At 37.3% G+C, this 22090-nt stretch overlaps 6 protein-coding genes across 6 annotated transcripts; 3 read left to right on the top strand and 3 right to left on the bottom strand.

Moving 5' to 3' along the window:
* Positions 1 to 1938: 1938 nt before the first annotated feature.
* LOC18026402 (protein WUSCHEL) lies at positions 1939 to 3573 on the bottom strand. Its single transcript, XM_006409154.2, has 3 exons — positions 3063 to 3573; positions 2369 to 2460; positions 1939 to 2277 (listed from the first exon to the last, which is right to left on the bottom strand). Exons 1-3 carry the CDS (start codon positions 3571 to 3573, stop codon positions 1939 to 1941), a joined length of 942 nt encoding a protein of 313 aa, XP_006409217.2.
* A 3611-nt stretch (positions 3574 to 7184) lies between these two features.
* Positions 7185 to 7606, bottom strand: LOC112089915. The gene is given in 3 exon segments (XM_024160778.1): positions 7185 to 7196; positions 7293 to 7379; positions 7382 to 7606. Coding segments are annotated over 3 exon segments (324 nt in total).
* A 5149-nt stretch (positions 7607 to 12755) lies between these two features.
* LOC112089914 lies at positions 12756 to 13626 on the top strand. Its single transcript, XM_024160777.1, has 2 exons — positions 12756 to 13059; positions 13172 to 13626. Exons 1-2 carry the CDS (start codon positions 12756 to 12758, stop codon positions 13624 to 13626), a joined length of 759 nt encoding a protein of 252 aa, XP_024016545.1.
* Positions 13627 to 13695: 69 nt separating this feature from the next.
* Positions 13696 to 14919, top strand: LOC112089913. Its single transcript, XM_024160776.1, has 2 exons — positions 13696 to 14311; positions 14489 to 14919. Exons 1-2 carry the CDS (start codon positions 13696 to 13698, stop codon positions 14917 to 14919), a joined length of 1047 nt encoding a protein of 348 aa, XP_024016544.1.
* A 65-nt stretch (positions 14920 to 14984) lies between these two features.
* On the top strand, positions 14985 to 16790 carry LOC112089912. Its single transcript, XM_024160775.1, has one exon. It carries the CDS (start codon positions 14985 to 14987, stop codon positions 16788 to 16790), a length of 1806 nt encoding a protein of 601 aa, XP_024016543.1.
* A 1001-nt stretch (positions 16791 to 17791) lies between these two features.
* LOC112089911 (hepatoma-derived growth factor-related protein 2-like) lies at positions 17792 to 19757 on the bottom strand. Its single transcript, XM_024160774.1, has 4 exons — positions 19472 to 19757; positions 19323 to 19394; positions 18714 to 19189; positions 17792 to 18421 (listed from the first exon to the last, which is right to left on the bottom strand). The coding sequence occupies exons 1-4, from the start codon at positions 19755 to 19757 to the stop codon at positions 17792 to 17794; spliced, it is 1464 nt and encodes a 487-aa protein (XP_024016542.1).
* Between the last annotated feature and the right edge of the window lie 2333 nt (positions 19758 to 22090).

The raw sequence follows: 22090 nt of genomic DNA, 5'->3' as shown, positions 1-22090 counted from the left end.
TCAATATGATAGATGTGCAATCGAGTTTATGTTTGAATTATTCGATTTGTGATCTCTTGATGTAGACTTCCTGTTCTTCTTAAAGGTTTAGTTTTATGGTATACATACAGAGGGATTGCTCACGTAAGCTTATACAAAGCCACACAAAAAAATGTTGATAAACAATGTATTCAGTAAAGGTTAAAAAAAAAAAACAATGTATTCAGTAACTTTGAGTCGGTATCATCTCAAACGGTTGAATTCAAAATCAGTACTTGCAAAAAAAAGTAGTCCATTTATTCGATATTCATAAAATACTAGTGTTAGTTTTTGGGTTAAACTTCTGAGCATAAGAGAAGGAACTTCTATTAACCACAAAAAAAAAAGGAACTTCTAACGAGGTAGTGCAGCCAAAGAAAAAGAGATCAGTGAATATAAATAAAATTTTCAAGGTAATAATAATTAGCGTAGTTTACAATGAAGAAAGGGTTCAAACTACCAAAAATATACTCATTATTTCCTTTCATAAAGAAAAAAAAATGGCTGCACCTATGTCCTCTATAACTGCCACATTCTTTGTTCTACTTTAATAGAGTATATATTCTTGGTACATAATAAACCGACCTTATAAAATAAAAATAGTATAACGGTATGAATCGTATGATACGGAAGAGATTGGACATAATTAATTATTTGTGAATCTTCTAAGTTCTAACTATAAACAAGATTTTTACTTAAAAGCCAAAAGCCAAGATTATTACTTAAACGAGATTTATAACAAAAAAGCGACTAGCCGACTACTAACCAAAACCATTTTGCTTACTCGTGTCATCTTAGGTCACGCGGCTCGAGGACTTGCAAAAAAGACTGTGGAATTGACATTCACGCGCTCTCAAACGCGTGAGCCACCTTAACGTAACCGATATGCAGAAGAACTGAAGTGAAACTAATCATGTATGTAAGCTCGATGAACTGAATTCAGACTAATCAATGATCATAATTGATTAATTGATTACCATCATTAACTTTTCATTTTTACGACAAGGACAAAAAGATAAGAAAAATCATATGCTTGACAAACATTTCGGCAAAATTCATGGGATTAAATATAGTTTAACGATGGAGATCCAATAGCCTCGGTTAGCCATCAATCTATTGGTAGTTGGTACAATTATATACAAAATCTGACACAATTTCACTATTTATTCTTAATTTTGAAAGGATAATGCATCTCTTAAAAAAATAAACGATGATAACAGTACATCTAGTTCTCTACATAATATAGTATAGATTTAAAAGTCTAGAGAAAGGATGAACACAATTTTATGTAATTTTTAACTCTTAAGTAAAAGTTATGGACTTTGAGGAAACAAATTAGTATTTTATCCGCTGCTGATACTCAAACTCTGTTAATTTAAAATTTCTGATTAAAGAAATGTTACACACCAAATCACAAAAACGCTCTATACGTACATTGATCAGAAATATAGTTCAGTTTTAATTAAAATTAACGGTCCCCTTACTTTGATCAACTATAATTCAGTGTTGATGAAGGTAAGACGCAATACACTGACTTAGAGAACAGTCCCTAATGTGCATCGCGTTACATGACTAAACAAACAAAGCATAAGATTTTAATTTGTTCATAATGAATAATGATCATATGAAGCATGATCTTCTTGAATTACATATCTCTGCCATTGGTTTCATGCCTCCGGATCTTTTTGCAATTACTATTTTAGATTCTATTGAAATAGACTCCAACTTGTTAGTCATAATATTTTAAACATCTTACTTTATAAAAGACGAGAAAAACGAAGTCAAATTAAAGTCAAACCTAGACGATAGATAGTAATTAGTAATTACAATAAAACTACGTTACGAAGACACTATACTACTATAATATATCACTAGCGAACCAGTTGTAAGGAGACATACTAAAGAGAGAAATAAAGAGTTTTATTCGCCGGCGTACGAGTTAAGACATAGCTTGAGAGAGTCATGAGGGTCTCTACCATAAAAATCACGACCGTCCGATTGTCCATGCTTCCAGATGCCACCACCAGCGCCATTGATATGATCCTCACCATGCATAGGGAAGAGAGGAAGCGTACGTCTATGTTCCAGATAAGCATCGCCACCATGTTCCTCTTGATCTTGATGACCTTCTAGACCAAACAGAGGCTTTGGTCTATGGAAGAAATTGTAAGCTGGAGCCGAGTAATGATGATTATGATCCATATTGTTTGTCCAACCTCCTACGTTAACGTTGTTGTAACTCATAGAACAATCTTGTTCCTTTAAACCAAAAGTCCAAATTCATTATTATTTTGTATATCATATATGGATGATATTGTTTGAATTAAATGACTTGTAGATTCATACGTACCATAGATCCATAGACATGGCTACTCATGTTGTAGCCATTAGAAGCATTAAGAGCACCACATTCAGTACCTGAACTTGCATGATTTAAGTTCCCTTCAAACAAACATACGGATTTATGAGCATACACTTTTATGTATATGTTTCTACACATAGAGAAAATGAAGAAAAAGAAACAGAAAATGAGCTATATGTTACTAACCCAAATCCCTAATTTTGTTACCAATCGCAACACGTGAGGCTAGTTTCTATTACACAACAAAGAAACCGTTCCTTAGATGTAAATTTGGTTTGCCCCAATCAAGATCCATAACTTCGCATATACGTCACTACATATACATATATCATTCAAAATCATGAAGATCTTCTTGCTTTATTTTCTTCTTTTATCAATTTGTTACATGTAATTAATAGCTAGTGGTGTAAATTCTTCCTAGCTAGTAATATGTACAATAAACATTTGAAAAACTATGTGAGTAAATTCATTAAGAACAACATTTTTAAAAAATTACATGTCATTACATATATATATATATGTATGTATTAAGCTCATATGTTCTTAGGTTTTTTAATATCTTTTTTAATAACTAGTGCTGTAAACGGTTCGTAGTATTAACTTAAATATTTGTTTATCAAAGTCATCGGAAAAAAATTCATGAAAATAAAAGCATATAGGCGTCAATAAGAATATTAGTCACCGTTATTGAAGCTGGGATATGATCTGTTCTGATGAAGCAGATGATTTTCTTGGTCACGTTTAACGTTGAACGAAGCAGGTCTCTGCATGGTAACGCCATGATGATGATGGTTATGGTGAAGAAGAGGATGATGATGGTTATGCTGAAAATGATCACTAGCCATCATTACAGAGTTGGGCGATGAGGACGTTGGTGTGGTGGTCATGGTCGTGCCGTTGAATCTCTTCTTCTGGCGCTCACGAGCCTTATGGTTCTGAAACCAATAAAAGACGTTTTTGCCCTCGATCTTTCCGTACTGTCTCAGCGTTGCAGAGATCTTCTGGATCTGATCGGCTGTTGGTGACCGGACTCCGTTATTGTAGTAAAGATCTTTGAGGATTCTGATTTGCTCCGTCGTCGGTGTCCATCTCGTGCTGGTTTGTCGACACGTGTACCCACCAGAACCGGACTTGTTGTTGTTGCCGCTTTCTTGGTCGGCTTGATGATGTTGATGATGTTGCGGTGGCTCCATTTCAAATTATAGGATCAAGACTAGAGAGGAAGAACAAGACAATGATCTTGAGAGAGAAAGTAAATTTTACTTTTCCAAGAAAGGAACTTAGCAAGAGAGCTTTTAGGTTTTCTATGTGGGAGAGATATAGATAAAGAGAGAATAAGGTGTTGAGTTATATATACACAGATGGGGACCCAATAAAAGTTTTTTGCAATATTCTGAAAAAAATCAGTTATTCAATCTTTTATGCATGTAGATTTGATTTTACACATACAAAACTCTATTTGAATATAATGAAACGACTCACAAAATGCTTACTAACTATTAGTCTATTTCTATATGATAATTTAAAGGTCGTGACTCAATACGATTGTATGTATGGCTTTATAATTAATTACCAAATTAGATAATATCAGTTAATGCATATATGTGACCTAGAGGAAACAAAAATGGAATACAAGAGTGAGTAGATGACACAAAATGTTCATTTTGGATATGAGAATATAACTATACATTTATGAAGAAATTTCGTATGTAAAAGAATATAGGTGTCAAAAGGAAAAACAATATTTTGAGTTTTGATTTGTTTTAAAAGTTTAATTCGATTAGCATTAGTATTACTTAACCTAAGCTAATGTGCTTAGGTTATATTCGAATATAATGTTACTTAAACGAAAAAAAAAATACTTCATAGTTATAGATAAACACATCCAAAATTTTAGTTAACGATATTAAAATTTTAAAATGTGCTAGAATTCTATAACCATGAAGTATATATAGTAAAATCTCTATAAATTAATATTCTATAAATTAATAATCACTATAAAATAATAAGTTTTGCCGGTCCCAAGTCGGGCCAATGTAAAATTTCATCAAATTCGATAAGATAATAAAATAATAATTTTTTTTGAAAACTCTATATAAATATATGGTTCCAACAAAAACATAAATTAATAATTGTATAAATTTATACAAATATGTACTAAAATATGATCAATGTATTTGTTTTTACTTAAAGTTGAAATTTCATTGGTGTTCATCTTTTTACTTATTATATCTCTGTCTCTTATTATTGTTTTTCGGTATACATTTAAAACTGTGAAAAAAAAATTTCATGTGATAATTGATTTTTTTACATGTAAATGTTTACAAATGTATTATAGTATTATCTTCAATTTCATCTTTTTTATAATACTTATCGTTTCTTATAAATATTGAACTTTTCAACATGTATATTTTTAATAGACAAATTAATATGCTATTAAAAACTATTTTGTTATTATAAATATGTTTATTAATTATAATTTTTAATGTTTATTAATTATAATTTTTAATAAAATTTTTGTTTAAATTCTTAGATACAACATTATTCGAAATAATTTTTTAGAAGATTATAAGTGAAAACCAGATTATCTCTATAAATTAATAATTATTAATTTATAGATAAATTAATATCACGATAAATTAATAAAATTTTATAGTTTTAACATTATTAATTTATAGAAATTTTACTGTATGTTCTTTAAAAAGAAAAAGAAAAAAAAACTGAAACTACTCTTGGAGAATTTATTGATTTAGTGAAAATAAATATTTGTTTTGTAAAATATCGGTGGGGATCATCGAATCAGAGGATATCTGGTGGAGAAGGATTGAAAGAGACAGAGAAGTTAGAAATAAACATGAAAAAGGAAAGGGACAAATGAGGGAATTAGAAAGGTGAGGGCATCATCGGTATTTACTTAGACGAAAAACAAACTCCAAATTTTTTCAATTTCTCTGTCTCTTCTAATTATTACTTCACCAGCTTTAATTGTTCTGTATCTGTCTACGTATGAAAGATTTTTACCCATACACACAATACATTTAAAATAATAATAACAATAAAATAAAACATATTTTTTAATGGTAGGAATGAAAGAATGTATATTTTTTGGGGGATAAAAAATGAATACTGTTTGATAATTCGTTAAGGCAGCTCTCTCGTACTGATTAAATTTGATCACGTCTCACAAAATTACAAATTATTATAATTATTCCTCCCATATGACCATTATATATGGTACATATATACGTAATTTTTTCCATTCCAGTGAATTTTAATTATGTATTTTGGAAATACAATAAAATTCCCGAGCTTTAATTGTCTTACTACGTTTGATTTTTTTTTTCAGGTTTAGTCTTAGATCTTCGCGCGGGTTTTAGAAATGTATGAATCAAATATAACAAAGATTATATAACACTTACAAAAATACGAATGTTTATATTTTGTGTAAAACAGTAGATTCCATTTAAAACGCAAAACCACGAAATATCAACGTTGCATTAATTGTAATAATTGGACGAACGCTAATATGACAACCATGTGATTTGTGAATAGTTTAATCAGAAAACCCCTCGTTATGAAAATAGTGTTTTTTTTGTACAGTATGTAATAGAAGTTTAAGATATCAACAGACAATAGCTATACTATGAATATAAATGTACTGCTGATCTTTTTAATAAATTAGTATCTGACAAATACAGTGTGTAGAACAACTGAGACTGATGTTCTTATGAAAATGTAGAGTTTTCTTTTTAGTTAAATGGTTAAAGAGAATGTTGTGATATGCTCGACTTTATATGCATGGGAATGAATCTTTGTAGAAATATGTCATTTTAATTTTTTTGGTTTTACAAGTTTAATAGCTTTGCTTTTATCTATATAGATTTGTTAGTTGATTAAGAATATGACATTAATTTTAATCGAAAAATAAAAATAGACAACCTTCGTAGAATGTTATTGCTCTACATAAGAGCCAATCTTAAAATATGCAGGGAAACTTTGAACTAAAACATAAAAAATTGAGTATTTCTTCATGGGAGCTACAAAATTTGTGGGAAACGGGTCTAAACTCTAAAGATACGGTCGATGATAATTTGTTCAATTCAAAAAATTGATAATTCAGAAATCGGATCACCAAAGTTGCTAGGCTAATACGTAGTATAGTTGCCTAGAGTCTCCCATGATTTCTCGGATTCATGACCAATATTAATACATTTAACGCGCAAAGCAACACCATGAACAAACAATCTTTTGACAAACCAGTTATATTGTAACTATTATTTGGAAAACAAAATTATGGATCGAAGTCTTGGAATCTTATAGGGAGTTGCCCTAGCTAACCAAACATTTTCATCGTCCATAAACCCGGTTTCATCTAAAATCCGATTCCTTTAGTTTTAGCCAATCGGATAAAGTATTGAATTGTATTCAACTAATTTAACAAAGAATAGGTTTGTAATTTGTTTTAGGAATATATTTTTTACCTCATGATTAATCCTAATGATATTTAAACGATACAGTACGATATTTGTATAAACTTCCAAACATATTTTATCAATCAGTTAAACGAGTTTTACTGTTTCTGAGCTTTCTTACAAAATATCTCTTTTTCTGTTAAAGATCGTATGGAGCTTTTGATGATTTTGATAACTAGAGAAGTTTATAAATATACGAGTAGTTTCAATGTATACATCTTTTTGACATTTTTTCTATCTAATTATCTACTTCCGCCCGGCCATTACACCGAACGATACAACACTAACTAACTTGGATTGTGAAAAAAAAAAAAATATAATTGTATATATATCTACACAAGCAACTACATGAACATATATGCATAATGCATGGTCTTATAGTATACATATCCTTTATAGATCCTTTGATTTTTAAATTTTAATCTCCTATGAGTGCGTACGGTAACAAGCATGCAGTGAGAAACAGAGGATCTTAAATTACGCCTCACGATCTTTTACATTGTCGTAAAGTACTGTTGAAGAGGCAGGAGGGCTAAAACACCCAGAGCTTTTTGTAACTAATGTCTACGTGGCCCCTAAAAACAACTCTTCTTTATTGCAGAGATTTCATTTTCGTTAGGGCATCATTAGTTTTTGTTTGTACTTTAGCCCTAATTTCATGAAAACATTTATAATTATTTATTTTCTTCTTAAAACATAATAGTTTGATTTCCCGGAAATTAATGGGAAGAAATATAGGGTTTGGAACATGCATGGTCCCCTCTACGATCCGAGCTTTATATTCAGTCTGTCATATGTTATTCGCTATTTACACCTTACGTTACACTGTTTATATATAGTGCATTTATTGAATTGTTTAATTAATTCGACGTACCATAGTTAGACATTTTTGTGTGTTACCAGTACCAATATGCATTGATTTTCAATTCATCAAGACTTGCTTAACACGCATTCTAAATGTATCATGCCAATTTAAATCTTCATATTTAGAGTTTTATGTTATCATCTTAAAAATCAAAGGAAAATCAAAATTCATGTAAACTAATATAATTCTGTTTCACAATATTGGATTTCTTGCATTTTTATTCTTATTGTTATGTAAACTAATATGCCTTGTGGATTTCTTGCGTTTTTATTCTAATATTAAAATTTATATTGTTAATAAATGATTAATTTTAAGAGTTATTAACTGAAAATATTTGAATTTGATGACTTATGATTGGTTCATAACCATAGAAAAATGTTTAGTGAGAGAAAATAAGATATTTATAATTAAACAATAATTTTTTTAAATCTGTGTCAAAAAGTAAAAAAAAAATCAAATATTGTGAAATGAACTATTAATTAATTTAATAAGTAGAAGAAGAGCTAAAAGATTAATAGAGAGAGTGAATGTTAAAAATAAAGAGTGAGAGAGAGAGAGAGTGGTGCAGAAGGAATTTCACTGTCGAAGAAAGAGCACGCTCTTCGATAACGTAAATGGAATGCAAGCAATAAATGAAGTGAATTCATGAGAATTAGTTCATCATCATCATCATCAACAACAACACACATCTTCATCATCATATTATATTCATTCAAACACACACAACGTACAACATATGGATGAATCAATGATGATATGCTTTTACATGCATACATATGGTTTCAAAGATGGAATATTACATCATATGAAACGGTGTGTGTCTCTTGTTGTAAGCTTCTTATTTTGGATGGAGAAGTACCTCTCACCACACAACTGCACCAATTACATTGGTGGTTGTGACTATTTATTACTTATCTCTCCCTCTCTCACTGTCTCTTTTTTACCTATTTATATTGATTATATAAGTTTGTAAACCGATTGAGAAAAATTGCATAGAATATTCAACGCAGATGACGACTTCAAAAAGGAAATACTATACGGTTTTAAGTATAGACTGATAATTTGCATAATAGAAGAATTGTGTTTCCTATGATCAAATCTACATAATTTTTATAGATAGCAAAAATCCCATTTTTTCTGCCAACCTACAACATACTCTACTAATTTTCTTATAAGATCCACTAACACTAGTTATGCAAAATTTCTTATAAGATCCACTAACATTAGTTATGTAAAATTTCATTAAAATAATTACTTTTAATGAAAAGTACTAAAAATTAGAAAATAAATTGTTTGAAAGTCAGATTTTGGTTTACATATTTTATAAAAGGGGTTATAACTATGATTATTATATTGTAGTGCATGACTGCATGTACATTTTTTCTAAGAAGGAATAGGATAAAAGAAGAGTGAAAGAAAAAGCAAAGTGTTAGTTTCCTAGAAAGTTAGAGAAGAGTGATCATTGCCTTCGACTGTGGTAAAGATGAAAAATGTGAGGAGAGAGATCATGTTTTCAATTATTAATGATTAATTTGATTGGAAAGCGTTTTCTTAATCAAGAAAAATTATTTGAATATCCCTGAATTTATTTTTGCTTATGATATCTCTGAACTACCTTGATTCATAATCACATATTATACAAACTAACCCCATCCTTCTACTGGTCCCTCGTGCAAAGAATATTGTTTGTACAAAGATCGTATCTTTAATTAAAAAAAAAAACAGAATACTCATATTACTCATATACTAATTATCGTATTTTTTCAGGAATTTAAGAATTTGAGATCGTAAGTTCAGAGATATGCACATGAGGCGGATTCGGTTGTAGTTGATCAAATTGATGAGACCATCAAGAGAGAAAGTGTCTAGCCGACCAGAACTATAAGCAAACATCATTGGTCACAAGCTAATTCTTGTACGAAGCACCACAACCCCTCTCTTATCACTTTGTACCAATATTAATATTTTGATATTATTTTTTCATATATCTCCACGTTTGTTTTTTGTCTAATGTTTTGTAGCGTACTAAGTACAAATGGTTCCAAATCTTAAAAATTATGCGCATGATTGGTTAGGTCAAATGAAAACAATGGTCTGAATCAAGAATTTTATTTATTATTATTATATTCACTTTTTGAAGTATGTAAAATTATATTATTATTTTCTCTAAAAAAACAATTATTTAATAAAAGTAATATTATTTGATAATTTTAAAGATATAACCATTATCTAAAAAGAAATGTGATCCTTTAAAAAATTACAGGTGTTCTAAAACATTAAACCCTTAAAAATATAACATGTTCTTAAATTTTTGGTTTTTTTTTATCATTGAATGTCTCCATAAGAAGTGAAGAACACAATACAAAATTCAGAGTTTTTTGTTTTCAATTAAGAACAGTATCATAACTAAAAAATCAGGGTTCGTTATATGGAATGATAAATGGTCAAGATCAATTCAACAGAAGACAGATCAATACTTTGTGATGGGATAATATGAAAAGGTGTTTTGTATGCAGTATGCACATACACACACACATCCCTTTTATCCAAATCAACAACAACACATCAAAGCTGCTTTTTTTGCTTTCCTTTTCTTACGGGTAATCATTTTCTCATCCTCTCTGTTCTCGCTTTCTCTCCCCTATCAATCCAAGTATCCAACATATAATAATAAAATTTTAAAATTCATTCTAATTTGTTTTAACTATAATTATAAAACTTGCGTTCACGTTTAAAAACGCAGACAAGGAATCAGCATAGAGATGCATCATGCCTGGTTTTTAAAGTACCAAAAAGTTACAATTTATATCAAGAAAAAGGGTAGGATGAATAGTTAGAAAGTGGGAAAATGGTAGAAAAGGGAATGATGATGTTTATAAAAAAATGAATAGGGATTTGAGATGAGAAGATCATTCCATATCTCATATATAAGAACACATCGGCGCTTTTCATTGATATAAAGTGTCATACTCGATAGTAGCCAAAACTTTTTTCTTCTCTCTTTCTATGGATTTTAAGAAAGAGATTCTTAGATCCCTAAGCCCACGTGTTATTTCATTATGTCCCTCTCTCTTTTCTTCATTTCACTTGTGCAACTTGTAAATCTTTTTTTTGTTGTTGTTGTATATATTGTGCAATTTTTAAAATTATAATAATAATTATATATTGGAATTTCTCGACTCGTTCTCATACGTTGGGTCCGATTAATGACCACGTTTGAACAAAACAGTTAAAGAATTTTGAGCGGTTGTATCAAAAACGCTTATAAAAAAGACGATTAGAGACAGTGGTTGCAAAAGAATGTTTGCTTAACAGAATGCTGTTAAAAAATTGAGTTTGATTGGTAGCATTACAGCGGTTAAATAATGTAAATGTATAAAATTATTAGTACAACTTTATTTAGATAATTATTTATAAAATAATATAATAATTCATAGTTTAAACTTAATCATATGAAACTTGCATAAAAAATTTAAATTTTCTTTTTTAAAACAAATATCTATTATGAAAAAGTTTTTGATAAATTTGAAATACATAATCGATTTTTAATTATTTTGTCGAGGACATGAATATATGCACAATTTTTTTTGGACATAGATTAAGCATAGCAATTTTTTTTTTTTTTTTAAATATCAGTGATGATAAATGTTTTTAATAACTTTAAAATGCATAACTATTGTTTCATAAAATCATTCATATACTTGTTTTCATAATTTATAATTCTGGAAGGAGATTTTTTTATATTTTTGTCGATGGACATGAATACATGCACATTTTTTTTTGGAAGGAGATTAAGCGTAACTGTTGGAGGTAACAACCGCACCCCCGGTTTTCTCCGATACAAACCAAGATCGGCACGACGTAAGCCCGGTTTACGAAGGAAATGTATCGGGAATATTGGGCTGAATGAATTCTTGGGCCGAACATAGCTCATCAAGCCGAAGTCGGTCAGAAACTTCTCAAAGGAACTAAGAAGTTCTCTGAGTTCGGAGGAAAAAGGAAAGTTTCCGAGTAGAAAAAGGAAACTTACGAGAAGAAAGGAAATTGACATGAAAAAATGAAAACGGCCGAGAGAAAAGGAAAGTTTTCTCGGTCCCATATCACAGAAAAGACTCACGAAGACCGACTTAGGAGACATATATAAAGGAAGAGGAATCGACACCAGAAGGACAAGAAATCCTGGAGAGACTTGGAGATTGAGAGCTCAAGGCATTCATTAGCTTCTTGATTTCTTAAGTCTTAGTTCGTTTGTTATTATTATATAAACGAACTCAGTTGTATTTTTGACCGATCTTAATAAAATCCAGAATTTCGATCTAAGTTACTGTTTTGTCCCTTGTCGATATTCACATATCAACAATTGGCTCGCCAGGTAGGGGGCTTAACAGAATATTCAGTTTTAGATCGGATTCCGGAGAGATCGGATCAGCGATGACAGACCAAGCCAACATCCATGAGGAAGGAAACCCTCTCGGCGAAGAGAACGGCAACATCCGAACTCCCGCGGAACAGACAGGAGGAACCCCTAGGGAAAACACTGGAACAGAAGCCGACCAAACTCCCGCAGCCGTAGGAGGTTTTGGAACCGAACTGCTGCTTCAAGTGTTCAACGCTCAGTTCAAAGCTATCCACAAAAGGAGCGAAGAACGCTTCAGTCAGATGGCTGCACAGATCGCCGAGCTCAGTCAAGCACGGACTCCCCTTCGAGTTCAGAACATCATCGACGACCTCAATACAGATGGCGACCCAGCCGGAACTATGCGGTCCACTGCTGTCGGATCGGCGAACGCACCATCGCCACCAGATCTAAGTCGCGATACCGAGTTCGAGGCAATGAAGGCACAACTTCGCGAGATCACTTCAAAAATTCAGCAAGCAACGAGCGCGGCCCCGGAAATCGAGCGCGTCATTCAGGAAACACAAAGACACCCTTTACGCCGCGCATAGCGGGAACGTCTGTCAAACATATGGAGAAACTCAAGATCAAGATGAAGGCAATACCGATCCCCAGCATTTTTTGACATCATTCGGCATCTGCATGAATCGATACCAGTTCAAATCCGCTGAGGAGAGGGATGCGGTCCAGTGCCAGCTGTTTGTCGAGAGTCTAGGAGGAATAGCTCTCGACTGGTTCTCACGACTCGAGGCGAACTCAATAAATAACTATAAGGAGCTGACGACGGCCTTTGTTAAACATTTCTCAATGTTCATCGGCCAAAACACCAAGAACTCCGAGCTATGGAAGATAGTCCAAGGAGCAAGCGAGAGCCCCCGTGACTTCATTCAACGTTTTAAGACGATTGTCGCCACTTGCACGATCAGTGATGAAGCTGCTCTCTTATGTCTCCAGAAAGGAGATTGGATAAAAACTAGCTTCCGGAGCGCGATCACTCACAACCCCCCCCCCCCCACAGACCTTGGAGAACGCGTTGCACCGAGCTAATACTTACATAGCCGAAGAAGAAGAAGAGGGCGCTTATGAGCAGAACTATCAGGCGAAGCAGCCCGAACGTCCGAAGGCCACCAATAACGAACCACAGTCAGGCTATAATAGAGGGTACGAGAATCGCAAGAAGTTCTACGCTAATGCCATCCAGCAATCGGCCAGACAGTGGATTAATAACTGGGTCTGCAGTGAAGAAGATCAAGACGAGTCCTTGTTTTGTGAATTCCATAACCGTAAAGGACATAGCACCGAAGACTGCAAACATCTGCGGGAATACCTGCTCGCACAATATCGAAAAGGGCAAATCTCGCTCGACGATCTCCGTCGCTCAAACGTTCTAAGAAGCAAGTCGCCTCGACCGAATAACGTACCACCCGAGAACACCGTCGCCAAAGATCCACCAGCTCCGCCAGCTTTACCAGCATTACCGCCGCCTCCACCGAATCCACCTGGTTTACCCTAACAACCGAAGCGCAATCGTGATGACTGCGCGCCAGAAAATCACACTCCCAAAGCAAGGAAGCGCGTCAACATGATTATGGGAGTTATAGAAGTCTGCAGCTATTCGGTTCGAGCCATCAAGGAATACAGTAGACAGGCCGCCAATGCGCCTAAGTTCCCACACGATCCGCCAAAGAGAATACCTTTGATATTTACCGAAGCCAACACAATCGGGTTGCATAAACCACATAACGACGCCCTCGTCGTCGAACTACTTCTCGACGACGTTGAAGTAAGTCGCATTCTGATCGATACGGGCAGTTCGGTCAACATTATTTTCAAGGACGCACCTGACCAGCTCGACATACCATCAGACAAGATTGAGCCCTTCATCGAGCCACTAACAGGGTTCGACGGCGAACGCTGCATGACGGTCGGCACAGTCAAAATCCCGATCTACCTCGCCGGAGTTGCGAAGATCATTCAGTTCCTTATTCTTGACAAACCAGCGATCTACAACGCTATTCTCGGCACACCGTGGTTACATGCGATGAAGACAGTGGCTTCAACGTACCATCAATGCCTGAAATTCCCAACTCTTGACGGTGTTTACACTCTCCGAGGAAACCAAGCCGTCGCCCGATCATGTTACATACACGAATGCAAGCTTCGTTCGGCCAACCAAGCCTGCGTTATCAGTTCGCAAGGTCCGACGACCGAGCTCATTGTCCAGCAAACAAACCCAAGCAAGAGTCGATTATTCAAGTCTGCATCGACGAACTAAGGCCAGAGCGTCAAGTAGGCATCGGCGGAACTCGACCAAAGTATCCGCGAAACACTCGTTCACTTTCTGAAACAACATTCATCCACCTTTGCATGGTCAGTAGAGGATATGCCCGGGATCGATCTACCAATCGCTTGCCACGAGCTCAATATTGATCCGACATACAAACCGATCAAGCAGAAACGCCGAAAACTCAAACCAGAGAAGGCACAAGCTGTCAACTATGAGGTTGAGCGGTTACTCAAGGCAGGATCCATCACTGAGGTCAAGTACCCTGATTGGCTAGCAAATCTCGTGGTCGTAAAAAAGAAGAACGGCAAATGGAAGATTTGCGTCGACTTCACCGACCTCAATAAAGCATGTCCGAAAGACAGCTTTCCCTTGCCTCATATCGACCGCCTCGTGGAAGCAACTGCCGGAAACAAACTACTCTCTTTTATGGACGCATTCTCCGCGTACAACCAGATTCTTATGCATCATTTATCACGGACTGTGGCATATAATGCTACAAAGTTATGCCCTTTGGTTTGAAGAACACTGGAGCAACGTACCGAAGCCTGGTCAACCGAATGTTCGCAAGCCAGCTCGGACGAACTATGGAAGTCTACATTGACGACATGCTCGTCAAGTCACTCGTCGCTTCCGATCATGTCAGCCATCTTCGCATGTGCTTCGATATTCTAGACCAATATGGCATGAAGCTCAATCCCACTAAGTGCACGTTTGGCGTAACGTCCGGCGAGTTCCTCGGATACATAGTCACACAGCGCGGCATTGAAGCCAATCCGAAACAGATCGCAGCTATATTCGAGCTCCCGTACCCGACAACCAAACGAGAAGTCCAGCGACTAACCGGATGCATTGCAGCATTTAATCGATTCATATCCAGATCGACAGATAAGTGCTTGCCGTTCTATCAACTTCTCCGTGGTAACAAGCATCTAGAATTTAACGAGAACTGCGAAGAAGCGTTTTCCAAGCTTAAGAAATACTTGTCTACGCCGCCAATTCTATCTAAGCCCGAAACTGGCGAAACACTCTACCTGTATATCGCGATTTCGGAGTATACGGTCAGCAGTGTCCTAGTTCGAGAAGACTGGGGCGAGCAGAAGCCAATTTTCTACACAAGTAAGTCCCTCGATGGATCGGAGTATCGCTACCCAACCTTGGAGAAATTTGCCTTCGCCGTGGTTATCTCCGCACGAAAGTTACGCTCATACTTACAGTTGCATTCGATCGTTGTCCTAACCGACCATCCTCTTCGTACCTTCCTTCACAGCCCAAGTCAATCCGGCCGACTCGCCAAATGGGCCATTGAACTTAGCGAATATGATATCGAATACAGAGGAAGGACTGCAACGAAGTCCCAAGTCTTGGTAGATTTCTTGGTCGAACTCCCGCCTGAGCTCGTCGATGCAAACCCGGCCGTACAGCCTTGGATCCTCCATGCCGATGGCTCCTCTTCCCATAAAGGATCTGGCATCAGGATTCATCTCAAATCTCCTGAAAGCGAGGTCATCGAACAATCATTGTGCCTTGGCTTCCCGACATCTAACAACGAAGCCGAATATGAAGCGCTAATTGCCGGACTACGACTCGCCAAAAGAATCGGCGCCGAACACGTCCACGCCTACTGCGACTCTCAACTCGTGGCTAACCAGTTTCACGGCGAATACGGAGCCAAGAATGATCGTATGGATGCGTACCTCAAAGTCCTTAAAGATATTGCTTCGGAATTCTCGACCCTCGAGCTCACAAAAATACCGCGTGATGAGAACGCAACCGCTGACGCCCTGGCCGCCCTTGCAACTAACTCCGATCCCAATCTCCGACGAACAATCCCAATCGCGGCAATCGAACGACCTAGTATCGAGCCCGCTCCAAGCTGCAACATCGTTACAAGACGACGCGATTACGAAGCCCGACCCAACCTAGCTCCACCCCTCACCCGAAAGACAAAGCCTAAGGAAGTTGTCACCGATCTCGATACTGAAATGAACGAACAAGACAACAACGAGTCCGATCACGAAGACGAATACGAAGGCCAACACGTTCCAATCGATATCGAAGCCGAGGGCGAAGATGAGCCCAAACATTGGACTTTAGAGATTGTGGGCTACATTGGCGACGGAACGGTTCCCGCAGAAAAATGGGCAGTTCAACACCTTAAGGCTCGCGCAGCTCGATACATAGTTATTAAAGGCATTCTCCTTAGATGGGACGCGTCCGGTGTACTTTTGACTTGTGTTCACGGCAACGACATCATGGAAGTTATGCAGAAAGTACACGAAGGAGAAGGAGGAAATCACTCTGGAGCTCGGTCTTTGGCATTTAAGATAAAAAAAGCCGGTTATTACGGGCCTACTATGCTTTCCGACTGCGAAAAGTATACCGCACGCTGAGAAAAGTGCCAACGTCATGGCCCGATGACCAACCTTCCTACTGAACTACTGATGACCTCGACTGCACCATATCCTTTCATGCGTTGGGCAATGGACATCATCGGTCCATTTCGCCGATTTACAACCCAAAAGCAATACGTTCTGGTCGTTACCGACTACTTCACCAAATGGGTCGAAGCCGAGGCATACCCCAAGATACACAGCATCAACGTCAAAAAGTTCGTCTGGAAATTCATCATCTGCCGACACGGCGTCCCGTACGAGAACTACTTAGTTCGGAGCGAAAAACCTTTTTGTACTTAGAAATACGAATGGCTTGATCCCTTTTTAAAGATTACGTAGGCAGCTCGTTACCGAGTCCAGCTATAACATCAATAAAATTTTATTAAGTAAAAATGTCTAAGTTTTAGTTTGGTAATCACATACTAAAACTCCTACTTTTTTAACATCGACTTCCTGGCCAAGTGTTCGATAGCATTCCACATGAATGCAAACTTAAGAAGCCGAGATCCATCTCGCGAACACCCACATGGTGCCGTGGTAAAAACCACGTTAAAAAGCCGGGGCCAGTCCCGCAATAAAAATTCTAAGTCACCAAGAACAATAAGCAGAGCCCATCTCGCAATAGTTATGTTCGACTTAGAAAACCTTGAGCTCGTCTCGTGCGCTTACAAGAGTTCGACCAAACTCACTCTTCCAGTACGATACGACTCACTTGGGTTCCCCAGGCTGAGCTCAAATGCTTGCACAACAAGCCAAACTCCTCAGATTCGCACTATAAGCCAAGTTCTCAACACTTGCACATATAAGCCGACTTAAGAAAGAATTAAGAAAAAGATACTTCTGCAAATAGAACGAAAAAGCATATCATAAAGCCTTCCGAAAGGCAAATAAATTTAAAAACCCACCGAGGGTTCAGAAATAAACAAAATATTACATAAACATATAAAATAACCCATTAAAGGGCAATTGAGTTCGACTTAAAGGAAAAAGTAAAAAGACTAAACAGTCTTCGAAGTCGCAGCTTGATCGGCATAAAGTATATCATCATTTGAGCCGAACTGCTCGCCTCTCGCCGGATCCTGCACAATTTGAGTCACGTTCCCAACCGGAGCATCATCATCATCTTCTGAAAACGGAGACATTCGTTTATCCTCTTCTGTGAGAACGCAAGCATCAACCGAACGGAAGTCTTGTAGCGCCTTAGCATGCTTCGCCTCGATCTCGGCCACCATCTCGGGCGGGACTTCGTACAGACCCTTCTTCTTCAGCTGTTTGATGAAGCCCAAAACTCCGGTAAGCTGGTTGACCACCAAGTATGGCTTACGAGCCCGATTAGCATCATCCAAGCTTCGGATGACCTTCTCTAAGCGTTCGCAGGCCTTCGCGTGAACGCTCTTTGCTCGACTCTTCCAGTGAGCCACTAAACCCTGCAATCGCTCCTTATCTTTCTCGAATTCCCGAGAAAGCAAGGTCTGAGCTTCGGTCAGTTCGGCTCTCACTGCCTTAAGCTCCGAACTCTCCCGCTTCAGAAAGTCGACAGCAGTGTGAAGACTGTCGTTTATCTGGAGCTCGGTGGCGAGACGTTCCTCAGCCTTAGAAATGTGTTCTTCCAGCTCCGAGACCCTGACCTGTTCATCGTACAGAGCAACCTCATATGCCGCAACCAAATTGTTGGTCTAGCTGGCGAGCTGCGAAAGAGAAAAAACAGTCAGAACTCATACTTAGGAAAAGAAACAATAGAAGAATGAAATCAGGAAGTTACCACGACAGTTGTACGCGCGATCCTTTGTACAGTTTAGGGAACCGGAGCTCGAAGATCTCCGGGAGACTCGGAACCTTAGTGGAGATCTTGTGCTAAAGGTCGGCACAAGCGACGACGTTCTCCTCAAAAGGACCTTCCTCATCGTAATCGAAACACACCTTAGTCCTTTTGGCTGGCTCTGGTTTCGGAGAGTCTTCGGCATGACCCCTATCTTGCCTCTTCCGGGAGTTGGAGGCTTCAGGCTGATCCTGAGGAATCGCGAGGTCCGACGTTGCAGCCGTCGGAGGATCGAGCTCGGCGGTGGCATCCTGCGTACGAGAAGAACCTTCAATCCTCTTTATTTTCTTCGAGGATCTCTTCCTTTTCAGCTTCTTGTGACCAGCCTGGTCGGGCGAGTTCGCAGCAGGCGGCAGTTCTTCGGGCTGCTCGTTAGTCCCTTCAGCGACAGGGATAGGAGCCGGATCTGCAACGTTCGGTTTCTCCTCATCGAACAGAGTGGGGATCTCGTCTAGTGAAAGCATCCTGGCAGTTCGAGCTCGTCTAGCTTGCGGTTTCGGTGCTTTGCGTCTGGGAGCAGCTCGAGGCTTGTTTGCTCGACTCTTTGGCTTCGGGGGCTTCTGTTCCTTAACAGAAGCTGTAAAAAATATAAGGAAGAGTTCGGAAAAAAACTCAAAATAGGAAAATAGAAGTGAACTCAATAATCAAACCTGCTTTTTTAGCTCGGCGTTGAAGAATTTCTTCCTAAACTTCGGGCCAACGGCGTTTGCCGGCTTCACTAAAAGCTGCTTTGAATTCGGAAGTGAGTCCAGAATTGAGAAGAATGCTTGGGAGATGACGACCTGCAAAGATGAACCGAAAAAGAGTTAGAGAGATACGAAAACAAAAATCAACGAAGTATAAGATCATCTATATCTACCGATCGGAATTTTCCACTCTGATTGAGTTGGGATGTCAGAATTGTTGACTGTGAGATCCTTCATCTCGAGGAAGAAGTACTGGGATTCCCAGTCGTTATATTTACTGGGTTTGACCCCAGTGACAATGTTCTTTCTCGGCTTGGCGTTCGCTGCGAAGAACCACTCCTTGGACTTGTGGATATTGACCGAGAAGAGGTCTTCGAAGAGCCAACTAGTCGGAATCTCATCGAGCTCGGTACACAGAGTAACGAAGCCAACATAGTTCGTTATCGATGCCGGTATCATCTGAGTGAGAGCTACGCCACGCCGATTGCAGTATCCGAGTAGACGAGAGGAAATTAAAAGAGAGAGCCCGCATTGCGTGAAGTATGTCAAGTAGATGCAAAGGAAACCTTCGGGAACATCCCATGGCCGATCTCCAGCTTCAGGAGTTATGAAGATGACCCTATCTGAGAGCCCGTTTTCTTCGAGTACGGCCTGAACTGCACCCGGAGAAAGTGAAGAAGACGGCACGTCATGAGGACGACAACTCTCCGCTTTGGAATTGGTGGTGATGCGTAGTTCACTGCTTCAAGATTGCCATCGGCAGCTTGTACTTCGGTAGCGTTCTCCTCGAGATTCTCTTCTTCAGATTCCGCAACCTCCTCGATCTCGTGGTTAACGCCATCAGCGTTTGGCCCAGCTCGAGCTTCAGTTTCACGAGTCTCTGTTGCCAATTGCTCGGGTGCTTCAACTCGCGGTCGAGATCGGCTACTATTTGCACCAGCCGATCTAGAAGTTTTGCGAACCAGCTGCGGAGGATTACTCTCCCGCTGAGAAGAGTTCGGTGAATGAGGATTTGAAGAAGAAGAGCTCGGCTCCGAAGATTCGCGATGATCTTCCGGCAGAATTTGATTAGAGGAAGAGTTGATCGAAGAGCTAGAAGACATCTCGAGCTCGGAAAAATAGAATCAAAAGGGGATCTGAAGGGAATGAAAAACACTTTGAAGATCGATCGGAGAACTTGAAGATTGATCGGAAAACTTGAAGATCGATCGGAAAATTCAAGAGATTGGGGCGGAGAAAGTTGAAGAAACTAGAGAGAACTACGAATAAAAACCTAGAGAGAGAAAAAAATCTAGAGAGAAGGGAGAGCAGCGTACCTTATATATGCTTGAACGAGAATAATGAATACGAGAAGAAGTTATTCCTTTATAAACAGTGGGAATCGTGGTTCCTTGATTTTCGCGAAATCCCGGAATTCACGCGCCTCATTGAAGATAGAGTGCGAAACGTCCGGGAATGTGAATCGATTGTAGTTACCGAGCTCGGTTTGCTACCTGCATTTAGGTTTAGATAGAATGAGTTCGACTAAAAGCCGTACCCTTTTATCGAACTGAAGGGGGGGGGGCTAACAAACTGTCGGTCAGAAACTTCTCAAAGGAACTAAGAAGTTCTCTGAGTTCGGAGGAAAAAGGAAAGTTTCCGAGTAGAAAAAGGAAACTTACGAGAAGAAAGGAAATTGACATGAAAAAAAGAAAACGGCCGAGAGAAAAGGAAAGTCTTCTCGGTCCCATATCACAGAAAAAACTCACGAAGACCGACTTAGGAGACATAAAGGAAGAAGAATCGACACCAGAAGGACAAGAAATCCTGGAGAGACTTGGAGATTAAGAGCTCAAGGCATTCATTAGCTTCTTGATTTCTTAAGTCTTAGTTCGTTTGTTATTATCATATAAACGAACTCAGTTGTATTTTTGACAGATCTTAATAAAATCCAGAATTTCAATCTAAGATATTGTTTTGTCCCTTGTCGATATTCACATATCAACAATAACAAATTTTAGATTTTTTCTAAAAAATACCAGTGATGATAAATGTTTTTAATAACTTTAAAATGTATAACCATTGTCTCATCAAATCGTTCATATACTTGTTCTCATAATTTATAATTTTTAATTTATAAAACAATTAAAAAAATATATGCATAACCAATGTCTGATTTTTTTTTGGACTGATTTGAATATACAAACACATCTATTTTATGATATTATTATTTTGTTGAGTGAATTAAATTGAATGAAATAATAAAAAAAAACTAACATACATATATACATACAAAGAAAAATCAAATAATTTTATTAGTTTATTATTAAAAATCAATATCAAATTACAAATTTTATTATTAAAAAAAAAACTTCGACTACAACCGCTCATTTGCTTCTCCTATTTCTGTAACAATTTCTAACCATCCGAAAATTAACTTTTAACCGTCTGAGGCCCTAAATTATCTTTTAACGTCCGTTTCAAACGCTCATTACAATCATAGTTTTAAACGCTTTTATTCCAACTATTCTTACTAATTGAGCGGTTGATGTCACCTATTATATTTATATTAGGTATTTGTTTGCATGAACATGAATCTCAAATTACGGTGTTCTAGGTTTTTTATCTGCGGTTTGTGCTTAGATTATGAAAAAATTAATCCATTAAACGGGTCACAAATTGTAGTGATCGATAATAAATACTGAAAATATCACTCTATTCACGTTTTGTGCTTGAGAAAGGATCATTTAAAAGGAAGTACGATTGTCCTTTTCAGTTTTATTTTCAACTGATCACAAATTATCCTTTATTTT

This window comes from Eutrema salsugineum, unplaced genomic scaffold (genome assembly GCF_000478725.1).
Source record: "Eutrema salsugineum unplaced genomic scaffold, Eutsalg1_0 scaffold_11, whole genome shotgun sequence".
In the NCBI taxonomy this organism is placed as follows: Eukaryota; Viridiplantae; Streptophyta; class Magnoliopsida; order Brassicales; family Brassicaceae; genus Eutrema; species Eutrema salsugineum.
This window is presented reverse-complemented; position numbering and strand designations above follow the sequence as displayed.